The sequence below is a fragment of the Mytilus trossulus genome, chromosome 1 (assembly GCF_036588685.1).
Source record: "Mytilus trossulus isolate FHL-02 chromosome 1, PNRI_Mtr1.1.1.hap1, whole genome shotgun sequence".
In the NCBI taxonomy this organism is placed as follows: Eukaryota; Metazoa; Mollusca; class Bivalvia; order Mytilida; family Mytilidae; genus Mytilus; species Mytilus trossulus.
Window position 1 is genome coordinate 16,477,373 of NC_086373.1, and position 24,269 is coordinate 16,501,641.

At 30.1% G+C, this 24,269-nt stretch overlaps 1 protein-coding gene across 2 annotated transcripts; it reads left to right on the forward strand.

Annotated features, from left to right (window-relative positions):
* Window positions 1-32: 32 nt before the first annotated feature.
* Window positions 33-16,013, forward strand: LOC134716725 (uncharacterized protein C3orf84-like). Of its 2 annotated transcripts, XM_063579731.1 has the most exons (5): window positions 33-241; window positions 3,027-3,140; window positions 8,894-8,971; window positions 10,245-10,274; window positions 12,908-16,013. In XM_063579731.1, exons 1-5 carry the CDS (start codon window positions 209-211, stop codon window positions 13,514-13,516), a joined length of 864 nt encoding a protein of 287 aa, XP_063435801.1. In that variant the 5' UTR covers window positions 33-208; the 3' UTR covers window positions 13,517-16,013. The 2 variants fall into 2 exon arrangements, with proteins under 2 accessions (XP_063435801.1, XP_063435808.1); XM_063579738.1 differs by lacking the exon at window positions 10,245-10,274.
* Window positions 16,014-24,269: the final 8,256 nt, after the last annotated feature.

Below are 24,269 nucleotides of genomic sequence, written 5' to 3' on the forward strand. Positions count from 1 at the left end.
AGCTAAAAGAAACACCCGTTTTGATTGGCTTATCGAGCTTTGAATGTTCGGCAAGCTAGCGACACGCACTTGTTTACACAGCCATATCATTCACATTGCATGGTAACTCAAATTACCTAATTTGCGTGTCTATTGTCAATCATTCTCTGTCATTTAGCCCCATTATGTGTTAATGAGGATTTAGATAAGCCACTGGGGATTTGTAACAATGACTGCTGCAACTGATGTCCGTGGCAGCTGGGTAAGTTTATCTCATGAAATGTCCGAGTTTATACATAAAAATCCGAGACATTTTGCAATTTCGTTAAAAAGTAGACAATAGTAAATTATAGCAACAGCTTGTCACAGGAACATAAATACTGGCCAGAAAATAGTTCATGATAGATAAGTTTTAATTTCGATTTTATGAATGAACTGCTCCGGTTGATTTGGGATCATTCAGGGGAAACATGTCTTTAGACATATTAACTTAAAGATAATTGCTATGTATGTCAAATAAAGCTTGAAGATTATGTACATTTATCATTTGCTGGATGCAGTTTGTCACTGGTCATTAAGGAGAGGGGGTAGGAGGGGTCCTGATCCTGAAATCCCGGGATTAAAAACACCAGATCCCGAAATCCCGGGCTTAAAGATACGAAATCCAGAGGTCCGAAATTCAAAAAAAGAATTCCCAAATCCCGAAAGGGTAATTACCGAAATTGCAAGCTTAAAAAAACCCATCCAAAGGTCCCAAGAAAGGTCCTATCCCCAATCATTAAGCAACAAAGATTCAATCAATCATTTTAAGAACTGAATGGTTTTTTTTGGAAATTTGTTGAGGCATTAAAGTGTAGACTAAAGAACATATTGAATTTCACACTACATTCTTAAAATGTGCTCAAATGATCAGCACTTAATTAATAACCCTATTTAAATTACTAAAACAATGTAAAAGTAGCAATCTTAGCATTAATACATTGTACATGTTCATGAACTTATAATTACATTATGTAATGTGCACTTTATTTTGGTAGGTACAAATGTAGTGTCATCATAAATGTTGTATTTTTTTTTAAGTGAGTCTTAATTTCACAATGACTCCAGATTGCTGTTATCCAATCAAAAACATGTTAAGTTATTATAATGAAACATGCATATAATGTAACTACATGTATTATATATATATGTAACTTGACAATATTCAACAAATCGATTGTTGAATCAGGGAGAAATGGAAGAAATGAGAATTAAAATGTAACATAAGGCATAAAAACAAATTATTGAAGTTTATGGTATCCCAACCAACCATAACTTTTTAACTTAAATTTAGCCAAATAATTTATGATCATCTGACATCATGATCACTGTTATTGTTTTTGTAGATAATGGGTCTGAATTTGTTTGCCCAAGGAGTAACTGTAAGCACTAAGCATATTGAAATTCTGACCCGTTATTAAAATGAGTGGGAGGTAAGCGATGATTCTCTCCTGCTATTCCATCTTGCTCTAACAATAAATCCTTGACTAATTAAAATATGGACTCATTATTTTTAAAACTGATGAGTTCTGGGGAAAAAAGGGTATTTTCTGTCATTATTTTTCTGACTACTTGGACAAGGTGAACCTGAGAAATATTTGGAGGAACATATTGGGAAATATTGTTATAGGGTTCTTTAAATCTAAACTCAAAAGATAATGTAACTTCATCAGTTTTTCTCCATCATGTTACAAATGTACTTCCCTTTTCATCTTCTTTTCTGAAACTACTTGACAAGTTTTAATGATACTCTGCAAGAATTAGGTGATGGAAAAAAACCAGGGTTGGCAAAAACCCGGGTTTTATGAGTATTGCCCAGCCCAGTGGGAAATACTGGGAAAACCCGGGTTTTACTGGGTTTTAGTGGGTAATAATGGGCAAAACTGGGTAATATAAAATACTTGTTTGAATTTTAAAGTGGATTCAGTGATAAACACAAATGTAATACATATAATAAGATAGTTATACCCTATTTTGTTTGTCTAGCATTGTCTAGATTGGCAAACTGTAAATATAGAGCAAAAAAAAAAATGTTCTTCAAATAAATATAACTCCTAATTTAACATTGTTTAAGAATTAACAATTACTTGTAATAAAAATTACATTTAAATAATGTCACTAATTAATTAGTAATTATTCAGATTAGAACACATTTGTTTATGTAACAATAATCAGCCTTTATAATTCTATAAGTTTTATTTGCATGACCCCTTAGGGTGTTTATTTTGCAATATAATTGTGTATAACAAATAAAATTAACAAGTCACTTAAACACTGCAATAAAATGCATGTTTCAAAGTTCGGATTATTAAAACAATGTTTGGTAATTAAAAAGGTATCTTTAAATGTACAAATCTTCTGTTCTGCCTACATATATAGAATTAATAGAGAAGACAATGAAATTGACATTTCAATCTTCTAGAAATGACTGTCAATGGTTATCTGTATAAAAAGTGTATATTTAGCTGTTATACTATGAAACTGTACCAATTCTTTATTATTTAGTGTTAAAATAAGCATAGAAAATCATATTGCCCAGTATTGCCCACTATTACCAATTTCTGGGAGTATTGCCCAGCCCGGGAAAACCCGGGAATTCCTGGGCGGGCAATACTTTGCCAACCCTGAAAAAAACCTAGAGGAAACCCTTGATTTTGATTAGCCAATTTAGAAAAAAAAAATCTTTAACAACAATTTTGATTTTTTGTTAACTTCCATAAGTTTCCAGCAGAAAGCTATACCTGTTGAACAGATCTGCATGAAGATATAACCCGACTTCAATTTTTTTTTTTAAGATTAGTCTCTAAATTTTGCATATACTTTTTGACTTGATAAAGTATATTTCAGAGATTTTCTTTGCCAAAACATACATGTAGATTTACATTTAAAATTGCATAATGTACAGGTACAATGTATTCTGGTTGAAAAAAAGACTGTTTTAAATTTAATAGAAGAAAAATTGTATGTACATGTAATGCTAGGTTCTCAAATTTTGCATTTCTTTTCAGTTTTCATCTGGATATTATGGCCATTATCGTAGTAAATCACGCAATGACTTTGTGTGTGAATACAGACAAATAGCAAAACCAGTACCTCCAAAAAGATTTCTTAATCGCGCTAGGGTAAGTATAAGAAAACTTACAAGTTGTATAAGTATTCAATTGATCTGTGTGGTACATGTATGCCTCCTTTCAAAATCTAAAGTGAAAAGTTTCAATTATTTAGAAGTTTAATACCTAGTTCATGTTTATATTTATATATTAATGAGGTTCCTATTAATATTTAAACACACATCACTGTTAAATATTGGTCACATCTAATATGTTTTGTTTTATTTTTTTGGGGGGGAGGGGAGTGGGCTAAGAAGTTTATCTTTGGTGATCTCTAGTCTGTCAACCCTACTGGCATTCAGCTATTAGACTCTGGTCACGATCTAGCAAAGAATGCTTGAAGTAATTTTTAACACCCAATGACCAATAGACATGTAAAATTATTTTTGTTAAAATAAGAGTAAGTTTATGTTTGTAAAATCATTGATCTATAGTTTCTTATACAGTGTATCCAAAACTCTGTCTGACCGACAAAATGTCAGACAAAAAAATCATTCTGTCAGACAGAACTTTAATTTTTTTTTAGATGAATATATACTAGAAAAGTTCAAATTTCTGTTTCAAACAGACAAACCATGAAACAGTTTGGCACAGACTGCTAATAATAATAATTGATGTCATTTGGTCTTTTTGTATATACATGTACATGTAGTTGTCTCATTGACAATCATACCACATTCTTTATATGTTGATACTATAAACACATTATTAATAATAATTATAAAAAAAATAAAAATAGTTCAGTTACAAAATATATACATATGTAACATTAACTTGTCTCTTGTTACGTAAAGTGAAACGTTTAAGATTTGACACAAACAAATTCTAAATCAATTCATTCAAATAATTCCGTCGATCCATTCTAATAATTACTGTACAAAACTGTATATAAATTACACAAACACCACAATTTATCCTATCAAATAGGATGTGTAAAACTAATCAAATAGTTACAGAATAATAAAACATTAACTGATAGCAATTATTTGAATATTTTATTTGAGTAAATATTACCTTCTCTTCAGAGATTTTAAACACACAGTTATCTACTAATACAATAACTACGTATTGACAAGTACCACAAAGTATGGTATATTTTTATATTTACAGTAGGTGGTAAAAGTGGAGTATTTACATACTGGCATTTTATTTAAATAGACAGAATATGATTTTGTAGAAATTTTTGCGGTTATCTGAAGACATTTTCTGTTTAACTTGGCCCCCACAGGGACTAGTTTATTGAAAATAAAGTCTGGAAATAATTTAGACCAAAAAACTAGATGTTTTTTATTCTTTCTTTTTATGTTATGAATTGAACTCTTCTATATATTTAACAGTCCGTACCAGTTTTAAACAAAAGTGGTACTTTTCATTTCATATTTTAGACAGACAATTTGATGAATGAATTAAAAATTTCCATGATAAACCACACCATTTTCTTATTCCAATTTATGGTGGTTAAGTACATGTACATTGTACCAGTAGTTCTACTATTGTAATCGTTTGAGGTTATGATTGTGCAGCCCTATGGGTGCACCTGACTACAGTCTCAATTGACTAGGGTTGTCAATTTCCTATTGAAGGTCAGTGGTTTTCTCTGGCCTCTCCAGCTAATCCTTCACCAATAAAAAGTGGCCACCACAAAAAGACCAAATGTGGCGCTTAAAAGTTGCTTTTAAACAAAAGCAATCAATTAATCAATCTACCAAAATAATAACTTGAGTGGTTTTTTTTTAATTTAGTACCAGTGGATATATTTCAATATCCATGCACATAATTGGTACATTGTAGAACACAGCGTCTTTGTGTGTATTCCTTAACTATCTAGGAGTCATTTTTCAATAATTGCCTGGCATAAAACCATCAAACTTTGTATAAAGTGCATTTAAGTAATCCTCACTTTTTGTTACAATGAGATTATTTGACTCTAAAACTTATATTGTTTCCTTGTTTATTGCCCTTGGTTAGGTTTTCTTTTAAGTTCATATCAAAGTCATTTTATATAATCATGTGATATAAAATGATCACATAAACTGGTTTATGGAGACACCTAGTGTTAGTCAGCATATAATTCAGATTATATGAGGTCACCCTGAAATGCAACACAAAGACATCTTTTTAATTTTGGCTAATATACAAAATTGAGAAAATTGCAATTATAGATTATCCTCGTTTCATACAGATTTTTGTATAACATATATATCGAAACATGTTAGTTACGTTTAGCATGTTTAGTTGAGTTAAAGACTGGCATCATTAATGCTAAAGGAAACGTATATCTGTTGGTCTTTTTTTCTCAGTTATTAATATCATAAAACATATGTTCATAAGCACCAGAACCTTCAAACAGCTAAATCATAGACATACTATATTTTACTCAGGGAATATAACATGTAAGTTATACAGTCTACAGCACATGTAAACATTTTCTCATAACACATTCCTTATTTGAAAAAAAGGCAAAATAAAGTCAATTTGTTTTTAACTATTAACTTTATTCTGTATTTTATTGTAATTTAGTGATGTATGAATCTTAATCTTTTTGTCCCTACCTTCACCAGAGGAGGCATTAAGTGTTAACCTTTTCTGTCCATCCGTTCCAAGATTGATTTTCTTTTTCTAACTTTAGATTGCTTTAACCAAATGTTATGAAACTTATGTGCAATGCTTATTTAAAAAAAAATACAGATCAAGTTCAAATTTGGATTCATTAACTGTTGTTCAAATTTGGAGTCATTAACTGTTCTTCAATTTTGCCTCATTATCAACCAAGCAGGGGCATCATCTGTATCCATGAACACATGCTCCATTTATTTATTTTTTTATTGACTTTTCGTCTTACTGTTTTATGTAATACAATTGATAATATTATTTTGTATGACTATGGCTTTAAAGAAGACAATACTGAAAGGGTTTAATCAGTAGATTATGAAGTCATTTGGGATAAATTCAGATGTCTTGTTTAAATGACAATCATAAATGGTTTACAATTTGGTATAATGTGGTAGCATTCAAGAGGGATTATAGAAATAAATCCTTGTTTGAAGTTATCTTGTCGACTCTTGTAAAACAGACAGAAAACCAGCTCTACCACTTTAGATAATCTGTCTATTGATTTTCCTATTGATTACTTCGACATTCCATCAAAGATTTACCTCCTGATCTGTGATTTGTTTTCTTCTTAAAACATTACACATTACATTGTACATTTTTACATAGCTTGCAGATAATTTTTGTGTGGTATTTCTAACTTTGATTTTTTTAGCTTCTTGAAACATTTGCATTATAAAGATTTACATAGCAGTCTGATAATTTTTGTCTGATATATTCTGATGTATGGTAAAAAATACAGCAATTGTTTTTCTAAGAGATCATGAGCAGAGCTAAAAAAATAAAAACCTTGTAATTTGTGTCAAACTACATTGTATCATTCTTAATTTTGCCCTCAGCAAAAATTCAGTCAGGTTTTTATGTTTGAACTATTGCTTAGCCACTTTTCTAGCTGGTATTCATATTTAAAAAAAAACCACCCTTTTCTCTAAATGCAGGATGGGAATAGAAGTTCAAGAATTCATAAAATTTCATCAAATATAAAGATAAATTACTTTTAAATCTTAAATTTTACAAAAAATGGACGAGGGCTTGCAAAATCACAGATATTGGTAAAGCAATGAATTTGCTTGGTTAATTTGAAAATACTTTTTGTATTATAGTTACTGAAAACAGTTTTTAGTTTCCTATAACAATGCATATATATAGAGGATTATTCCTAATGGCAGGTACTAATATTTTCATAGATATTGTTCTCGATTGTTCAAGTAAATGTTGATCCAAAATGGATTGTATCTGTTTATCCATGTTTAACTTTCATTTAAACTCAGTGGCACTAAAACATATGTAATTTTCAATTTCCTGTCCTTCAGAATTGTTATCAACAATGATTGGACAGTCAAAAATAAATATTGAACATTGAAAAAACTGGAATATATAGCCTACATCTCCTTTTATTTATTTTAGAATGCATAGCACAAGGTGCGATTTAAATATAATGGCTATGGTACTTGAAAGTTTGGTTAATCAATAAAACTATAATGATATACAATCTAATACTCATTTAATTTTATAGTTAAATTATATTGTTATCTGCATTATCAAGATAATTGATCTCTGTCTTTCAAATTTTCATATATCCACTTTTTCATTGTACCATAAATGTTTCAGTTGATCTTTTAATTGGTGTTCCTTACATAAAATTTGAGACTTTATTGATATCTAGACTATTAAACCATACTTTAACCATTACTGAATAATTAAACAAGATCAATGATCTTTTAAGTTCCAATATAATTTATCCAAATGTATAAGGCATACCACTTCTGACATGCAAAAATAGAATAGCAGAATGATAAATCAATGAAACAGTAATGATATACAATTTGTTACATCATACCCGTAGTTCGGGGGGGTTCAGACGAACCCCCCCCCCCCCTTGAAAACTATTAAGCACTGTTAAAGTCGATGTTCTGTTCGAATTGTGACTGTTAAAGTCGAGTTTATGAGTCAAACGAACCCCCCTTTGGAAATTCCTGGCTACGGGCCTGTACATTGTACTAATTTATGGTTTATCTGCTTTGTTCACTAGTAATTGATCTACATGTATGACTTTCAAATTTACATACTGTGGATGGAATACTAGTACCAATTTCTTGGCTTAAGATGAACCACACATTTTAATGATCTACAAAGAAATATTTTCTAAAGGCTTGCATGCAGGCTTTTGTGAAACCACAAAATCATATTTTCATGAAAATGTAATTTTTCCTTTAAAACAATTTACGAAAAAATAATCCATGAGATCCAATTTTGCATAATTCCTTTTTTGTTTCAGTTAATGCCAAACTGCTTGCATTAAATGCAGGAATAAATCAAAACTAACAGTTATTAAACAATTATACTGAACATTTTCCAAAAAATCAATGATCTATACCTTCACATTTCAATATTCATAAAAGTATGCTTCTTTTGTGTTGCCAATGGATCTAGACCATTTTAGATTTTATACGACTCACTTATCAAATTACTTCAACAAGAAAAGTGAATTATATCTGCTGTGGAAGTTTATTTAGATTGAGGGTTGTAGATTTCTCAAAAATGTCAGATAAAATACCATTAATTTGTTCAGACAATCTCAACAAACTTTGCCTCTTTGTCAGACATTTAAGTCAAGAAATTTAAGAAGTATTCAAAAATGGTTACTCTGACATATATAGTTTATGATTATTGACCTATATGATATTTACATCCAAGTTCTGATTGCAACTTCTTTGTAACCTTCAATATGAACTCTTGGTTTAGGGACACATCTTTGGAAAGTTAAAAGACACCTTAGGATGTAGGTCACTGTGAACTGCATTACAAGTCTCTTTCATATTTATCCATGTTAAACCTTTATGTTGGATATCAGAACATATGTTATTTGTTGTTTACTTTTTAAGACATATCTTTGGGAATATACATGTAGCAGCCTACTACATCTTATGCTCCAATGATATATGATAAGTTTCCTTTTTATGTCCCATTTATGGGCATTATCGTTTCTGATCTGTGTGTCCGTTCATCTGTCTGTCCGGCATCAGGTTAAAGGTTTTGGTCAAGGTAGTTTTTGATGAAGTTGAAGTCCAATCAACTTGAAACTTTGAATCATCAGTATGGTCAATGATTGCTGTACACATTATTCACTGACTCTGTTGCTTTTATAATTTCAGCAACCAACAGCCAAACATGTGTTTTCTCATCATGATAACAGGGAATCATTTTTAGACAGTGCATTATATTTTGAACAGGTAAATATGAGTTAACTTGGTAGAAATTTTGAAATATTTTTATTGAATTCTGAAATCGAGGTTTTTCTTGGTTGACGACCATACAGAATACATTTGATCTCAAATATATTAACATTAAAAACAATAAAGATACAAAAAATATAACAGTTGACCACTTAATGAAGGCAAACCAGGATGAATGCATGTATGCAAATGAAAAAGAATAATTCTTAATTTGTTGAATTAGACTATCAGTTGACAAGATTATTGGCAAGTCTTATTTCTAGGTGGTGGGCCATCTGCACTGAAATAAACACACTACATCAAAATCATTAAAGAGGTCTGAATTTAAATGTTATATGATAAGAATTGGTACAAAATACCTTTACAAAGATTTTGATTTCTTTTTCAATACAATACAAATTTTGTTGGTCTTGGAAAATAATATTAATGTAGAGCTCATGTAACAAAAAACATCCACCGTCAATCTCTGTATACAAGTTTATCATTGACTCGACTAATTTTGAACAAATTGTGATTGAAACTTAAAAATAAATGTTGACTGTTTAACCCTCTTGTTTTTTATAACTTCAAAATCTCTGATTATTGAAATTGATTATGGTGACACTGACTTTTAACAGGCATTTGGTAACTACTAGTATATGCTATATTTCAATAGTACTTCAGTATTAACAGCTGAAATGTTGATAAAATATATCCAGTTATAAAACATTCATTTATCACTTGTAACTGTTTGTTCAAGGTATTAGTTTTCATGTTTTTCATTTAATCAAAACTATTTTAACACATATATGGAAATATTTTGATTAATGTATAAGCTCAGTGGAGTTTAATTGGCATAAACACAAATTTGCAGTTGATATATATGTTAAGAGCAGTTGAAAAGCTCCTCAAACTAATATGGGGATTTAACTTGAAGATATTTGAGAGAGTCCCACATTCTAGCAATTACATAACCTGCAGTATATCTGCCTGGTCTATCAGTGGAACCAGTCTTTATAGATTTTTATGGTGATTAAATTGATATTGAACTTTATACAATTTACAATTTTGATAAAACAAATTGAGCTATTCTTTATTAATGTATTTTGAGGATTTTAAAACTTTTTTGATGAATTCGTTTCCAACAGTTTTCGAAGATTAAATACAGTCAATATTTAACACATCACAATGATTTGATACTGTTACATGCATTCCTTATAAGTCTGTAAGCAAATGTGTCTGGAAATAAGTTTGTTTACAGTAGATGTATTATAAATTGATAATTTTACAGCAATATAATGCAGCTGTATATGGTTTCACAGTAAGTCAATCCAGTTTCCATATGACTTTTAGTTGGATTAGATGGAATTTCTTCAAATTTATGTTTATTTTTAGTTTTTACAGTTCGTTAAGTCAGTATAAAATTTTAATTGACCACGTTCACACTGGAATTCACAAGTTTAGTTTTACACAGATATGAACACAGTTGGGAAGTGAAATGCTTTCCAATATGACTGATTTGTTTTATAAAAATGCATGAATTTTTTAAAATATTCTAAATCATTGAACGTCATGGTTCAAATACATGTACATGTATACTAGTATGGTATGTAATCAAATACATGTATACTAGTATGGTATGTAATCAAATACTCAAGCACAGAATGTCTTCTATAACTTTTTCATTGCATCTCTTTGTATATGTTAAGGGGGCTCCAGGGTATAAATGATTTTTTTTTTCTAATATAGGATTTCGCTATGTTTTTTCATAAATGAACTTTATCATATACTTAAAAGAAAAATGAAATAAAAAAATGGGGTCACCGTTCATTTAAGCTAAAATCTGCCTCTGGAATAAGCATACATTTTTGTTAATGTCCTTTTTTTCTGTTGAACTAATAGGAGAAAAAGAGGAAATATCGAAATAAAAAAATAACCTAATATAAGAAATCGCTTAAATTTTCCAATTATTTAGTTTATGTACAGCTTATTTGAAAACAATAATAAAAAATATAGGTCACCGATGAGTTAAAAAAGATATTTCAAGTTTAAGGCAAAAAAATGGCATTTTTGCACCAAAGGGAGATAATTTGGAGCTTTTTCAATTTTTAAAGTCATCTGGGGCCAAATAAAATCAATTTTTTTGGTTGTTTTTTGTACCATATCATAAAGTAACAACTATCAGTGTAATAAATAAAATTTGTAATGAAAAAATAAAGGTTTAATTTTTTGCTAAAATTTTTGTACCCACGAGCCACCTTAATGAGGGAGTTAGACTGTTGATATAATGTATGTATATTTTTTTAAAGTCATCAATGTTACCATAAGGCATATATTTTTCCACACCGTGCATGTTCATCACTATCAGACTTATAATTTGGACTCAAATCAGTTGGATGGCAAATATTAATTGAATCATGAAGTTGAGTCTTCACATTGAAAACCAAAAATTGAAATGACTTTGTGCCAAAACCTGGCTAAGGTTATTATAACCTAGCAGTAGAAATACTTAAATGTGTTAAATGATTTTAACATTTTATGAACATTAAATTACTTAGCTTAATAATGTCTTTCTGATCTATTGAAAATTGTTAAAGTCATAATTTGATATTATATCAGAAAATTCCAAATTGAGTACCATTATATTTGATTTTAGAAGTCGTTATCAGAATAATTTGATATTATTTTTGTTGTATAAACAAGCCATGAAGTAATATATGATTATAGCTTTCTCTGGGTGGGTATAGTTTAGAACTGAAAGGTTGAGTAGACTTAATAAGATAGGTTTTAAATAGTTTAAATTGCTTTTTCATGTATTTACATTTGGTGTTGGGAGTTTATATGGTCTTGAGGGTTATTACTGATTAACATTGATTAAATTTAAAACTTTAATTTGATTTATGAAAAGGTTTAAAAGAAGCAAATGACAAACGCTCCATAGCAGCAAGATCTACACATTCAAGTTAAAAAAAATTGTTTGTAAACTAACATCGTTTATTTGTGATAAACACCAAACATTTGATTGTAAATAAGAAATGTTTGATAAATACATGTCTTAACTACACAGATGATTGGGTTTGAATATCATCTGGTATTTCTTGTATTGTGCAGTTTAAATGCTTATTGTGTTCGTCACATGCATGAGAAATTTGATGTTTATCTCATTAAACTTTTGTGTCACAACTTTATATAATATTGCAGTAGTTGAAACCTTTAAGTTTAGATAAAAAAAAGAATCAATTCTCTTAAGTGCATATAAATCATCCTACTTCTTCTTTATCTGCAAAAAATACAGGTGACCTATAGTTGTTAATTTCTGTGTCATTTGGTCTCTTGTGACAAGTTGTCTCATTGGCAATCATACCACATCTTCTTTTTTTATATATATATTGATTAAGATCATGTAAGATATAGATTTGCACCATTTTTGAGTATTCAAGAAATTTCTCAAGGTTATGTACATTGTACTAAGGTATTAAGGTCAAAGGTGCTACCAAGAGCAGTTGTCTGTCTGGATCTATAGACAGAATTGTTGGTACAACTGATTTAGAATTCCTAATTTACAATACATTTATGTAACAGATGATTTCAATCTTTCCCCTAAAAGGGTAGTTTGCCATGGAAAAATATTGAAGCAAAAAATACTGTATAGGTTTAAGACATTTTTTTGATAAATATCAATATTGAAGGAAAGTTTAGAAGAAAAACATATCGTATTTGCTTAATAATTTATATAATGTTTTATGTGCCTTCATTACAGGGTCTTTGCAGAAATTAATAGCAACATTAAAATATTACATGTCTTCATTGCAGGGTCATAATAGAAAAGATATAACAATATGATATGCCTTCATTACAGGGTCTTGGCAGAAATGATATTAATACTATATGCTACCATTACAGGGTCTTGAAAATTACAGAAATGTTATAACAATATAAATGCCTTCATTACAGGGTCTTGGTAGAAAGAGAGTTCCTAATGAGACGTATAACTTCAAACAAGATTTCATCACATGGATGCCAGAGAGAGAGTTTACAGAGAGATCTCGACCTTTATGTTCAACATACAGAGTTGACTTTAAAGTTTCCGGTGGTAAATCAAATCAGATTCCTGTCCCCATACCTATACCCGTACCACAGATAATAATAAAACGGCCAAAAACTTCATTTGATGGTGTTCCGACATCCACATATCGTTATGCCCATAGTGAAGGAGGCCCTAATAAACCAACTATTGATGCCAGCAACAACGAATCTGTAAAACTTAGTCTTTTAAACAGGAAAAACCGATGTATGTCTGCAAAACCTATAAGGTACAGGGAAACAGTTGCCTCATGTTTAAACTGGGTAAGCAGTCCACGAGCCCCAGTAAAGTCAGCAACCCAGACTGATGGTTTTATGCCACATCCACCAGCCCCCACATCAGAGGGGGAACGACAGGTTTCATTCCACCAAGAGCCTACACAAACTGCTCCTGTTAGAGAAACAACACAAGTGATGGCTGATCCACCAAAGCTGGCGTGGACAGCACCAGCACCAACGGTAGTAGCCACTTGTGAATAATTAAAACATATCAAAATTATTTGTCATTGTTATTTACAATGAAATTATAGATTTGACTTACTAATTAACTGAAATATTGATATAGTGTCAAGAAATGGTGATGCCATAGACAATGCTGCTTGAGAGGGAAGTTGTTTTGATGTCAACAGAATTGAACATTTAATTTCCTGAGAAGACTGAATGTTATAAATATAAATATGTAAGCTCTTCATAGAATCACAATCATTGTTGTAGATGTATTCACCACGAATCTAATCCATCAATGGATGCATGTTGAGCATTATCTACTAGATTTTAACACATTATGCATTTTCATACATATATACATGTATATATATATGGAAATTATTTACATATGAAATTTCATTTTTGCTGACTTCATAATATGAAATTAAATTATAGCCAGTAGACTAGATGTGGAAGTTACATGGGGATTGTTTTGGGGTTTTGAAGTGTACATTTGTTCATCTTAGTGGTATTTTGTCTTCAGGAAATTTAGTTGCATTTTTAGAAATCTCATTGTCTTGTTGAATAAGATATTCAACAGGAAACTTGTTTACTTGTTATCAGCCTTTTTAAAGAGAATTTACAAATATTATATTTTTTTCACTTGTTTACGTCCTCACCCTATCACTATTTTTCAATAGCCTTTTTTATGGAATACACAGTTATGTACTGTACATCGAAATGGCCAGTGTCTTTAAATATCTTCATATATTACATATGGTTTCATTACCTAAGAGATGTTTAAATAGGAGTAGATAAAATTCAAATTAAAATAAACAGTTGCAAAAAAAATAATGTAACACTTGTATTAGTTTTGATGTAGCTTTCCTTCTTTCATGATTGTTGATGTATTGAGAGTTTGATATAGAAATTTATATAATTCATGTTATATAAAGATAGTTAGAGTTTTAGTCTTCAAGGATGTGATCTAACATTCCAGTATTTGATCAACACAGGGTATCCATGTAAAGCTCAATTTTAAGCTTGGAAATATAAAAACAGTATTCAAATTTCCATATAACCATATATATATATATATACTGAAACAAAAGGTTACTTATTTAGTTTCTTTTTTTGATGCACTGAACTGTATGAATTAGTACAGATGTTATATACTTGTACTTCCTTGCTCATTATTGTTATTCTTTTATTTCTTTTATATTTCACAGTATTAACTGTACACAGTTATTATTTTAAGTTTTCTTTATTAAATTATATTGTTGTTTGTTAAGTTAGTTTTTATATATATTTTCCCCTGTTTAGACATAATGTCTGGTTCAAAGATACTAACTATGTTTTTGGTTTTTCTAAAGTGCTTTTAAACTGAGAATCTAAAAAAAGTGCAGTGAAAGGGAAGTAACTGTTTTCTGTAATAAATCAATAAACGACAGTGAGCCTTGTTAGTCTGTGATTCTTTTTTTTAATAGTTTTATTTTTACATTAACTGTGATATTTTTATTAAGCCTTTAGTTTATATATTTATTTATAGTTTGCATTTTAAATATTATGGCTTGCTGTTGTAACAAACAATGGTCCTTCAAATGTACTGGCAAATGGTTTTTCTGCAAGCTTTTTCATTAATAAAGTTAAATAACTTTAAATTTTACTTATACTAAATTTCATATATGTAATGGCTTGTGATCTTTTTTTATGAAATTTTCTGCTGTTAAATTTTTGGACAAATTATATTACTAATTTGTCAGTTTTGAATTAACTTAGTGTGGGTTAAGCTCTAATATATTGGGTTAAGTGTGTTTCTTCAGTTAATGGGAGTATGATTATGCATTTTTATTGTATAGTAAACATTCTTATGTATGTAATATTATTAGCTGTTGTTTTTTAAAAAGCATCAAACATCAAACATTTTATCTATAATTATACCTTGGAAAAGCTAAATGATACGTTACAGTAAGTTGATTTCAAATATTCTGGACACAATTCTTGTAAAAATAAACATGAAAACTTTAATGAACAAACTGTAATAAATTTAAAGAACTTAATTTAAAAAAAAGATTGACAATCAACAGATATTTTGAAGGCTTAAGAATAAGTGTGATTTTTGGGGGGGAAACTAACTACAGATAATTTTAAGGTTTCATTGTGATTATTTTGGGGTAATTCAGGAAAAATATATTTACAGAATTTAAGAAATATTCAGAATTATCTGTACATTTCTACTTTAGGTTATTTAGGTGTAAGATTCTTCTAACAAGACATTTTCGGTTAGAAGAAAGAACTGCTCAGGGGAGGTAATCTAATTGTGTAACTTTTTCATTTCAAATTATCATTCCAATTTAGAACAGTTTTTCTCCAAAAGATGTTTAATCTATACTTTAAATGCAGTCATTAATATGTTGATTTGTTTGTTGAATATATTATTGTTACATGAAAAAATAACCAAAATCCAGTGAACATTATTATCATGTATATTCCGTCCTGAAGGTTAGTGATATTATGCATTTATTTGTAGAATTAAAAAGATTATAAAGAATTTTATTTTGTTATTGTTATCATTATTTTAAACAATATTTAACTTTATGGATAACATGTTACAAAACAGATACTTTCAACATACCCGTAGCCAGGGGGGGGGGGGGGGGGGGTTCGGGGGGTTCATCCAACCCCCCCCCCCCTTGAAAACAAAAAAGCACTGTTAAAGTCAATGTTCTGTTCGAATTGTGACTGTTAAAGTTGAGTTTGTGAGTCAAACGAACCCCCCTTTGGAAATTCCTGGCTACGGGCCTGTTCAATTCAACAAAAATAGATGTACACTTAGAAAGAAATGGTGGTACTAGTTCCTTACATCGTCTAATAAGACCTAGGATTTGAAATTGCAAATCTGTTTTTGTTTCAAATCAACTTCTGAATGATAAAATTTTGAGTTTTGAAAGAATATATTTGTGTAAATGTTATTCAACATTCAACTCTACCCTACAATTGTCTAGGAATATGGTAGATCATACATAGCATGATTACCATGATGTTATAAATTATAAAAACTGAATTGAGCCGATATGCTTTATCATCCCCAAACAACACCCAAGTGGACTGTATGGGTAGAAGAATCAAAAGTTTTAATGTTGCTGCAAAAAATGCAGAGATTATTATCTTAGATTTAGCAGTAGATCTTTTTTTTTGATGGCCATCTTTTACTATAGAATGAATAGTAGTCAGCTGATTAGAAAATTGTTTTTAATGGAAAGTAAAATAAAAAATACCAATTAAACTCTGACGAAAATTCAAAACAGAAAGTTGGTTGTAATCAAATGACAAAATCAAAAGCTCAAATACAGCAAACTAATGGATAAAACTGTCATATTCCTGGCAGGCATTTTCTTATGCTCAAAATGGTGGAAAAAAGGTTTTATATCTAGATAAACCACTCACTTTTATGACAGTCCCATAAAAATCCATTTTATTGAGAACAAATTGTGAACACTACAAACAGACATAATAGGTTAAAAATTTAAAAAAAAGGGGAATAGCACTCAACACTTTTATAATCGTAATCACTATAAAACAATCAAATTTGTATCAAAGAAAATAAAGAAGGCATATAGACAAAGCACATTTGCAAAAATGAAAGACAAGAATACATCATTTACTATAGCACAAAACACAATAACAATATATAAGTACAGAGCCACGTCAATTGGATATCATCAAAAATAGATTATACAGTTGAAGTAATATTCATAAAGACAAAAAAAATACTATAACATGATATAAAGTTGATATACAATGTCAGTACCCAGAATCTATAAATTGAGACCACCGTGTATTATTTGTGAAGTTGAAAAGGAATATTTTTCAACAATGTCTTGGTACCTACCGTTGAAATTTTTAGAAAAAGGGCGATACATTCTTTGACATACCCCTTGGTCATCAACTTTCTACTCGGACACTGATGACGTTTTACAAGCCTAAGTAGTAGCTGCAAACTATAAATCACCTAAGAGTCTAGGACATCTTGATGATCCAGCTATGTATCATTCTTTATTTCTGAATCAACTCATTATGATTCATATAAATACTTGAAAAGTATATTCAACTACTTCTATTGTGATCTTGTCTCCAGTAAATGGTCTAATGGGTTCAGATATATCCGAGGTAATCACAAACCCAGTAATTATCATTTCTGTGTTGACATGAATTATCATGATAACTGTTAATAAAACTTTGAATTTTCAGATATTCTGGGATTTGTGTACCCTAGGCATAAATAACATTAGCTGTATATGACAAAATCTTACAGAATTTGTTCCTCAACACACTTCAATTTCGTTCTTTGTTTGGCATTTCAAACTTTTTTCACGTGAGCGTCATTGATCATGTTGATGATTTATTTTTTTAAAAGAAATGCGTGTCCGGCGTACACAATATTAAGCCTGGTGTCTATGATGAGTTTAGTTACATAAATTATTCTTGTGCTTTTTTGTATTTTCAAATGATATAGGTTAAGAGATAAAAATCCAGATAACATCATCATGGATAACTTGTTCGATCTATTTGTGAAATAAAATATACAATATATAAATGTAAAAAGTGATTCAAGTCACAGTGCAAGTATTCATTGATAGACATACACGTAACTCGAATATTGCATAATGATGCATTTAAATATTAGATATACTTAGAGTTTTATCAATACTAATATGTAAATTTTCATATTCAAATATGAAATAAACAGGAATATTGAAATCGTTTATGAATTTTTGAAAGAAAACTTTAAAAGACATTCTAAAACAACTGCCCTTGTGGCAAGTAACCATTTTGGTAGGTGTCATATAAGCTGCAAAATTGAAATAATAAATACATCTAAAAACCAATTTAATGATGTACAGCATGTGCTATATATCCCAAACTGTCGGACAATTTTGTGTGAAATCAATTCATGACATTTAGTATAAAGCATGTGAAACATATCGGCCAATATAAAAAAAATACAACAATACTTTGTAGAGGTCTTACTAAACAGTCAAGTACAACCAACACATTCTTTCTCTTGAAAGAACAACAACCAACATAAATAAAAAATTAACAGAAATAAGATAAAGAGGAGTAACTCATCTTATAGACGATGTTTCGCAGTAAGGTTAGATAACTGCAATATATTTGAGAATTGCAATGGAAAATCATATAAAAAAAAATCCAAGTGTAGAGTTTCATTCGTTTCGTTGGTTTAAAGTTTTTGCGGACTTTTTAAATTTAAGTTGGAGTTTAATATATTTGATAATACTTTTTTAAAGAATAATCATCATATATTTCAAAAATATAAAGCTTTTTTCTTCGCTAACTGCTTGAGATAATGTGGGTGACCGCTAGTATTAAGATTTCTTCGTGGAAAGCATTGATAATCTTCTCTATTTAGTCCGTTTCTGTGCATTTCGTATTGTCGGTTTTTTTTGTTGCACTTCAGTGTTTCTGTTGTTTCGTTGTTTTCTTGTTATAGTTGACGTGTTTCGCTTGGTTTTAGTTTGTAGCCCGGATTTGTTTTCTCTCAATCAATTTGTAACTTTCGAACAGCGGTATACTACTGTTCCCTTTATTTGTGACTTTTTAGTTCTTCAAATTCTTTTGTTCGTAATTTTTCTTTGTTGACATTTTTTTCAGTTTAATCTTATTTGCATGTTCCACTTAAACATTTTTACTCGATCTGAATTTTGTTTTGACGTCAACAGAGTGAGACGCAGATAATCGGGACGACGATGGATTTTTTTTCACGAAATTGACTGGCTTTATAGCCCTTCCACGGTCAGCTAGGATAATGGTAAAAGGTTTTCTGACGTTTATAAAGGTTTAATCATTTTAGAGATATTGAATCAGTATTTAGTCAATCATTTTGAAACTCTTTTTCTTATAAGTGTGATCAGTTGAGTAATTAGGTGTACATTTTATTTGATTTTATTACACACAAAAAAGTGAAAACTCCGAGGAAAATTCTAAATGAAAAGTCCATAATCAAATGGCAAAATCAAAAGTTAAAACCCATCAAACTAATGGACAGCAACTGTTTTATTTCTGATTTGGTACAGGCATTTTTTATGCAGAAAATAGTGTATTTAAACAACATTGTTTTAATATTTCAGGTTGGGTGTCCTTATAAACTTACAAAGTAGACAATTGCAACTACAATTGTGTGGGTTCTTTTATATCCTAGCATCGTTTATTTTAAAGTTTAGTTTAAAGGTAAATGTAATGTTTCCTGTTGAGATGTCAAAGTTTTGAATCTACATCTGGAAGGTTAGATGACATAACAGACATGGTCATTCTGAAAAATGTAATTCCACCATATTCTCTTAGTCTACAAAACGGATAGAGTGGTTTATTAATGGATCATCAAAGCAAAAAGTTTAAATTGTATTGTTTCGGTTATTGTTTTTCGTAATTATATAGCTAAACTTGTTGTAATTGTATCATATCATGCTTGCCAAGAAGATCGCGAAAATTCTGTTTCAGTTGAAGGATTTCATATTAAGAGAGACTATTCCGCAATGGAATAGACTTTTCCAAAGGTTAGACCATTAGTGATGATGTTATTTCTTGTAACATGGCAGGTTCTTTGTCTAATAAGGTATTACTACATTTATTTATATGATGTGCTTATAAAGATAAGAATATGTAATATTAATGTGCTTATAAAGTTAAGAATATGCGGTATAATTGGCAATGAGTCAACTCTCCACAAGGGATGAACACAAAAATAAACAACTTTAGTTCACTGTATGGCTTTCAACAATTAGAAAACCCCATACCGCATAGCTAGCTATAGGAGTCCATGAAATGACAATTGTAAAACAATTCAAATGTGAAATATAACGGCCTGTAAATATTCAGTACACTTGACTGAGAACTATGATAGGTGGTTGAAGTTCAGCTGTAGTCCTAAATTGTCAAAGTCTCTAACTTTGCTCCTACAGAGAAGGCAACTTAATCCTATAAGCTTGTCTTTGGCAATCATACCACATGCTTTTATGTTTTGTTTAAGAATGTTATAAAATAATTGTGAGAGTTTAGGCAACTTTTTCCTTGGCATGAATTGTGCAGCTAATTATGCTTCATAGAAGAAAAGAGTAGGTCTGGTAAGGACCGATTTTGGCCTAAAATTTCAGGTTCATCTGACAAAAGATTTTGAACACTTTTTAGACACTTAATTGTCTATTTCATTTGAATCAATTAGTTTATGTGAAAGAGTTTAACTGATTTAGTCATTAAATACGATCCGATTCAAGTTCAAATATGACAAATCTACCACATATGCCAAAAAATGTCACTTTTCAGATGTTTTTTTGTTGTTGTCAAAAATGAAAGTGGCTGCATTCGTGTTCATCCTTAACCTTTATATATGTGATGCATTATCTCCAAATACAACTTACATTTCAATATTAAGGATGAACACGAATGCGGCCACTTTCGTTTTCATATCGGGAAAAGATACGTTTTTTTCCATTGATTTTTATCATTCAAACGCATTTAACTTGAAACTGAGTTCATTCACCCCTCTTTTTTTAAATGACATTTGGTTTGAATAAGTATGAAGATTATTTGTCCCAATTTTCATGAAAATGTCAATATTGCATGTTTTTTTTAATTTGATCAAAATGACGTTTTTTCTACATTCATGAACATTTGATAAATATGAGTTATTTGTAAAAATAAAATGCATAAAAATCAAAGAACATTTAAATAAAACAGAAATAATTTATAAAAAACAGCCTGTGTTTATCTTTTAAACGAAAAAGTTATGTATGTCTGTCGTCCACAAATCCTAATTTTAAGCAAATATCTAAATCTTCGACCTAATTTTACTCAAAAAGTTGCACATGAAGGTATATTTTGTATTACATCTTTGATTTAATCAGGTAAAAATAGTCTATATGGAAATTGTCATCGAAATTTCAATTCGGGATCAAAATTGTATCGTATGCCCTTAATTGTTGGTTTGCTTAACACCAGAATGTAATTAATGTTTAATTTCATATGTAAAAAGCCATATCTAAGCATGAAGTTTAAAGTTAGTATAAATTGCATTTGGAGGATTTGCTTTTAAATTGTCATTAACTACTTTTTTGATAATTAATATTGTGATGTAAATTAATCGGATACTTTGGTGATGTAATTTTTAGTCATGAATTACTACAATCAAATGTAACTTAACCTTTGTACACAATCTTTCTTCACTGAAAGACAAGTTTTGCATTTTCACTATTTGAAACGACATGAACAATGCGTAAAACTCAAATAAAACTAAAATCATCGGAAATATTGTGATAGTCCGGGAGTCCGATGTCTAGCGCACGTATATATACCATGTTAAAACTTGAGGACTTTATTATTTTTATCCTCCTTGACCTGAATCTGTTCGTCCTTCCTATAACCTCAAATTATACTGATGGTAAACTATTTTTTATATCAAAAGAAACTTAAAATGATTAATCTGTATTGCTGTAACTTGATCGTTTCAGTTGACAATGTACGCCGGTTATAGTTGGGACCAAATCTAACACCTATAATGTTCCCGTTTAAAGGGGCACTTGCTGTAAAGGCAGCAGTAGTATACCGCTGTTCAAAATTCACAAATCCATGGACAAAAAACAAAATCGAGGTAAAAAAATAAAACCGAGGGAAACGCATTTAATATAAGAGGAGAACAACGACATAACACTAAAATGTAACACACACACAAAACGGACCGAGCATCAGACAAAATCCCAGAGAATAACAAATATAACATCAAAACCAAATACATGATTTTGGGATAGACAAGTGCCGTGACACGTTTTATCGCAATGTGAATTTACACTAAAAAATAAGAGAAAACAAACGACGCAACGTTCAAATGTAACACACACAGAAACGAACAATTATATAACAATGGCCATATTCCTGACTTGGTACAGGACATTTTTAAAGGAAAATATGGTGGGCTGAACCTGGTTTTGTGGCATGCCAAATATCGCACTTTTATGGCCATGTGAAATATAACATCAAAATGACAACACAACACCACAGGACTACAATATAATTAAATTGGAGAACACAATTGACAAAGAATCATACGAACAACAGCCAACAAAAGGCAACAAGTTCAAAATTTTAATACGCCAGAAGTGCATTTTGTCCACACAAGACGCACTATTGACGCCCAGATACAAAAGTTTGAAAGCCGAAACAAGTACAAAGCCGAACAGCATCGAGGACCAAAAGATGAAAAAAGTTGTGCCAAAAACGGCAAGGGTTTTCTGTTAGTTACCAGAACATCCCTATTATTTAGAATAATTTATACTTTTGCAAACAGTAAATATTATAAAATGACTTTACAAAAGATGTACATGATAAAACTGAAGTATTAACTAATTACAGGAAACAACTGAAATACATTACATAACCAGACATTAGCAACACAAAAAGTAGACACATCCGAATAATTTTAAACCTCAACGCCAAGTGACGTCATATTTGAAACTAAATATTTGCATATTTTAAAATGCATGTTCCCCGATATGACTCCAATTCTCATATCTCTATAATAACCTACTAAACGTATATCTAAATTATAAAAAAGTATAAAATAAACAATCTGCAAATCATTTTCTCGGTAATAAATAACAGCATTTCCTATGTATTTTAGTCAAGACGACATTTAACTAACCACCAAGGTGATATTCGAAGACTGCCAACGGACCATTTTACGATATGCACATAAATAAATATATGAAGAGATAGCGAAAACGTGCGATTTTTTTTTATGTCTGTTTGGTTTTATTTCGTATTATAGGTTGAAACATATATTGATCATCGTTTTTACCTGTATAAGAAAGAGCTTTTGTAGATCGAAGCAGTCAATAAAATTGTCTATCATTGTTTATTTATTTCAAATGTTTACATTCTTTTCCTTTCAATAGATGAATACACCTAGCTCATGCATATCCCATCTGTATCTGCCATTTTAATAAATAAAAAGAATGTCAACATTTAAAGTGAAACAAGGGTGAACCATGTTGTTGATTGATTCGATATAAACAAAATCATTATAATACAGATAAAACGATGAGTAATCTTTTATCTTTATCGATAACACGAAATCAAACAGACCTCAAATAAAGTCCAACTTCACGCGGTCGCTATCTATTTATATTTATGTTTATATTGGATAATATAATCGTCTGCAGTTTCCGAAGGTAATCTCGATGGTTAATTAGACGACTTCTATACTAAAATACACACAAAAAAATGATATATATTATTGAGTCCAAGCATTGTTCGTTGTTTATTTCAGACTTTTTGTATTTTGAATATACGTTTTTGTATGATATAAATCAAACATGAAACTTTGAGACAAATCAATGAACATGGCTGACAGCTAATGTTCCTTTTAAATAATACCGACGTAAATTTGTCAAATTTTTATTTTGCTCGCTTCACCAGTTGTTCCACAAGATTTTAATTTTATATGGAAGGAGTAAAGTGCGACGACCTGTTTCGTCCTGTTTATTAACCCTCAAGCTCGTAAAACAAATTGCGCTGTACATTACATTGATTTGTTTTCCTTAATTTTTTTAGCACTCCATATTTACCCTTTCGTACTGATGGTATAGGTGTTTATGTATCCCGGATACAAAATGCGTGTCAAATGTATGGTGATCCTTATACAGGACATGCGTACCAAGGCAGTTATAACTGGCTTGGGTAATCATAGGTTTTGTGTAAATGGAGCACTTTGACATGTATACATAGAGTAACGAAT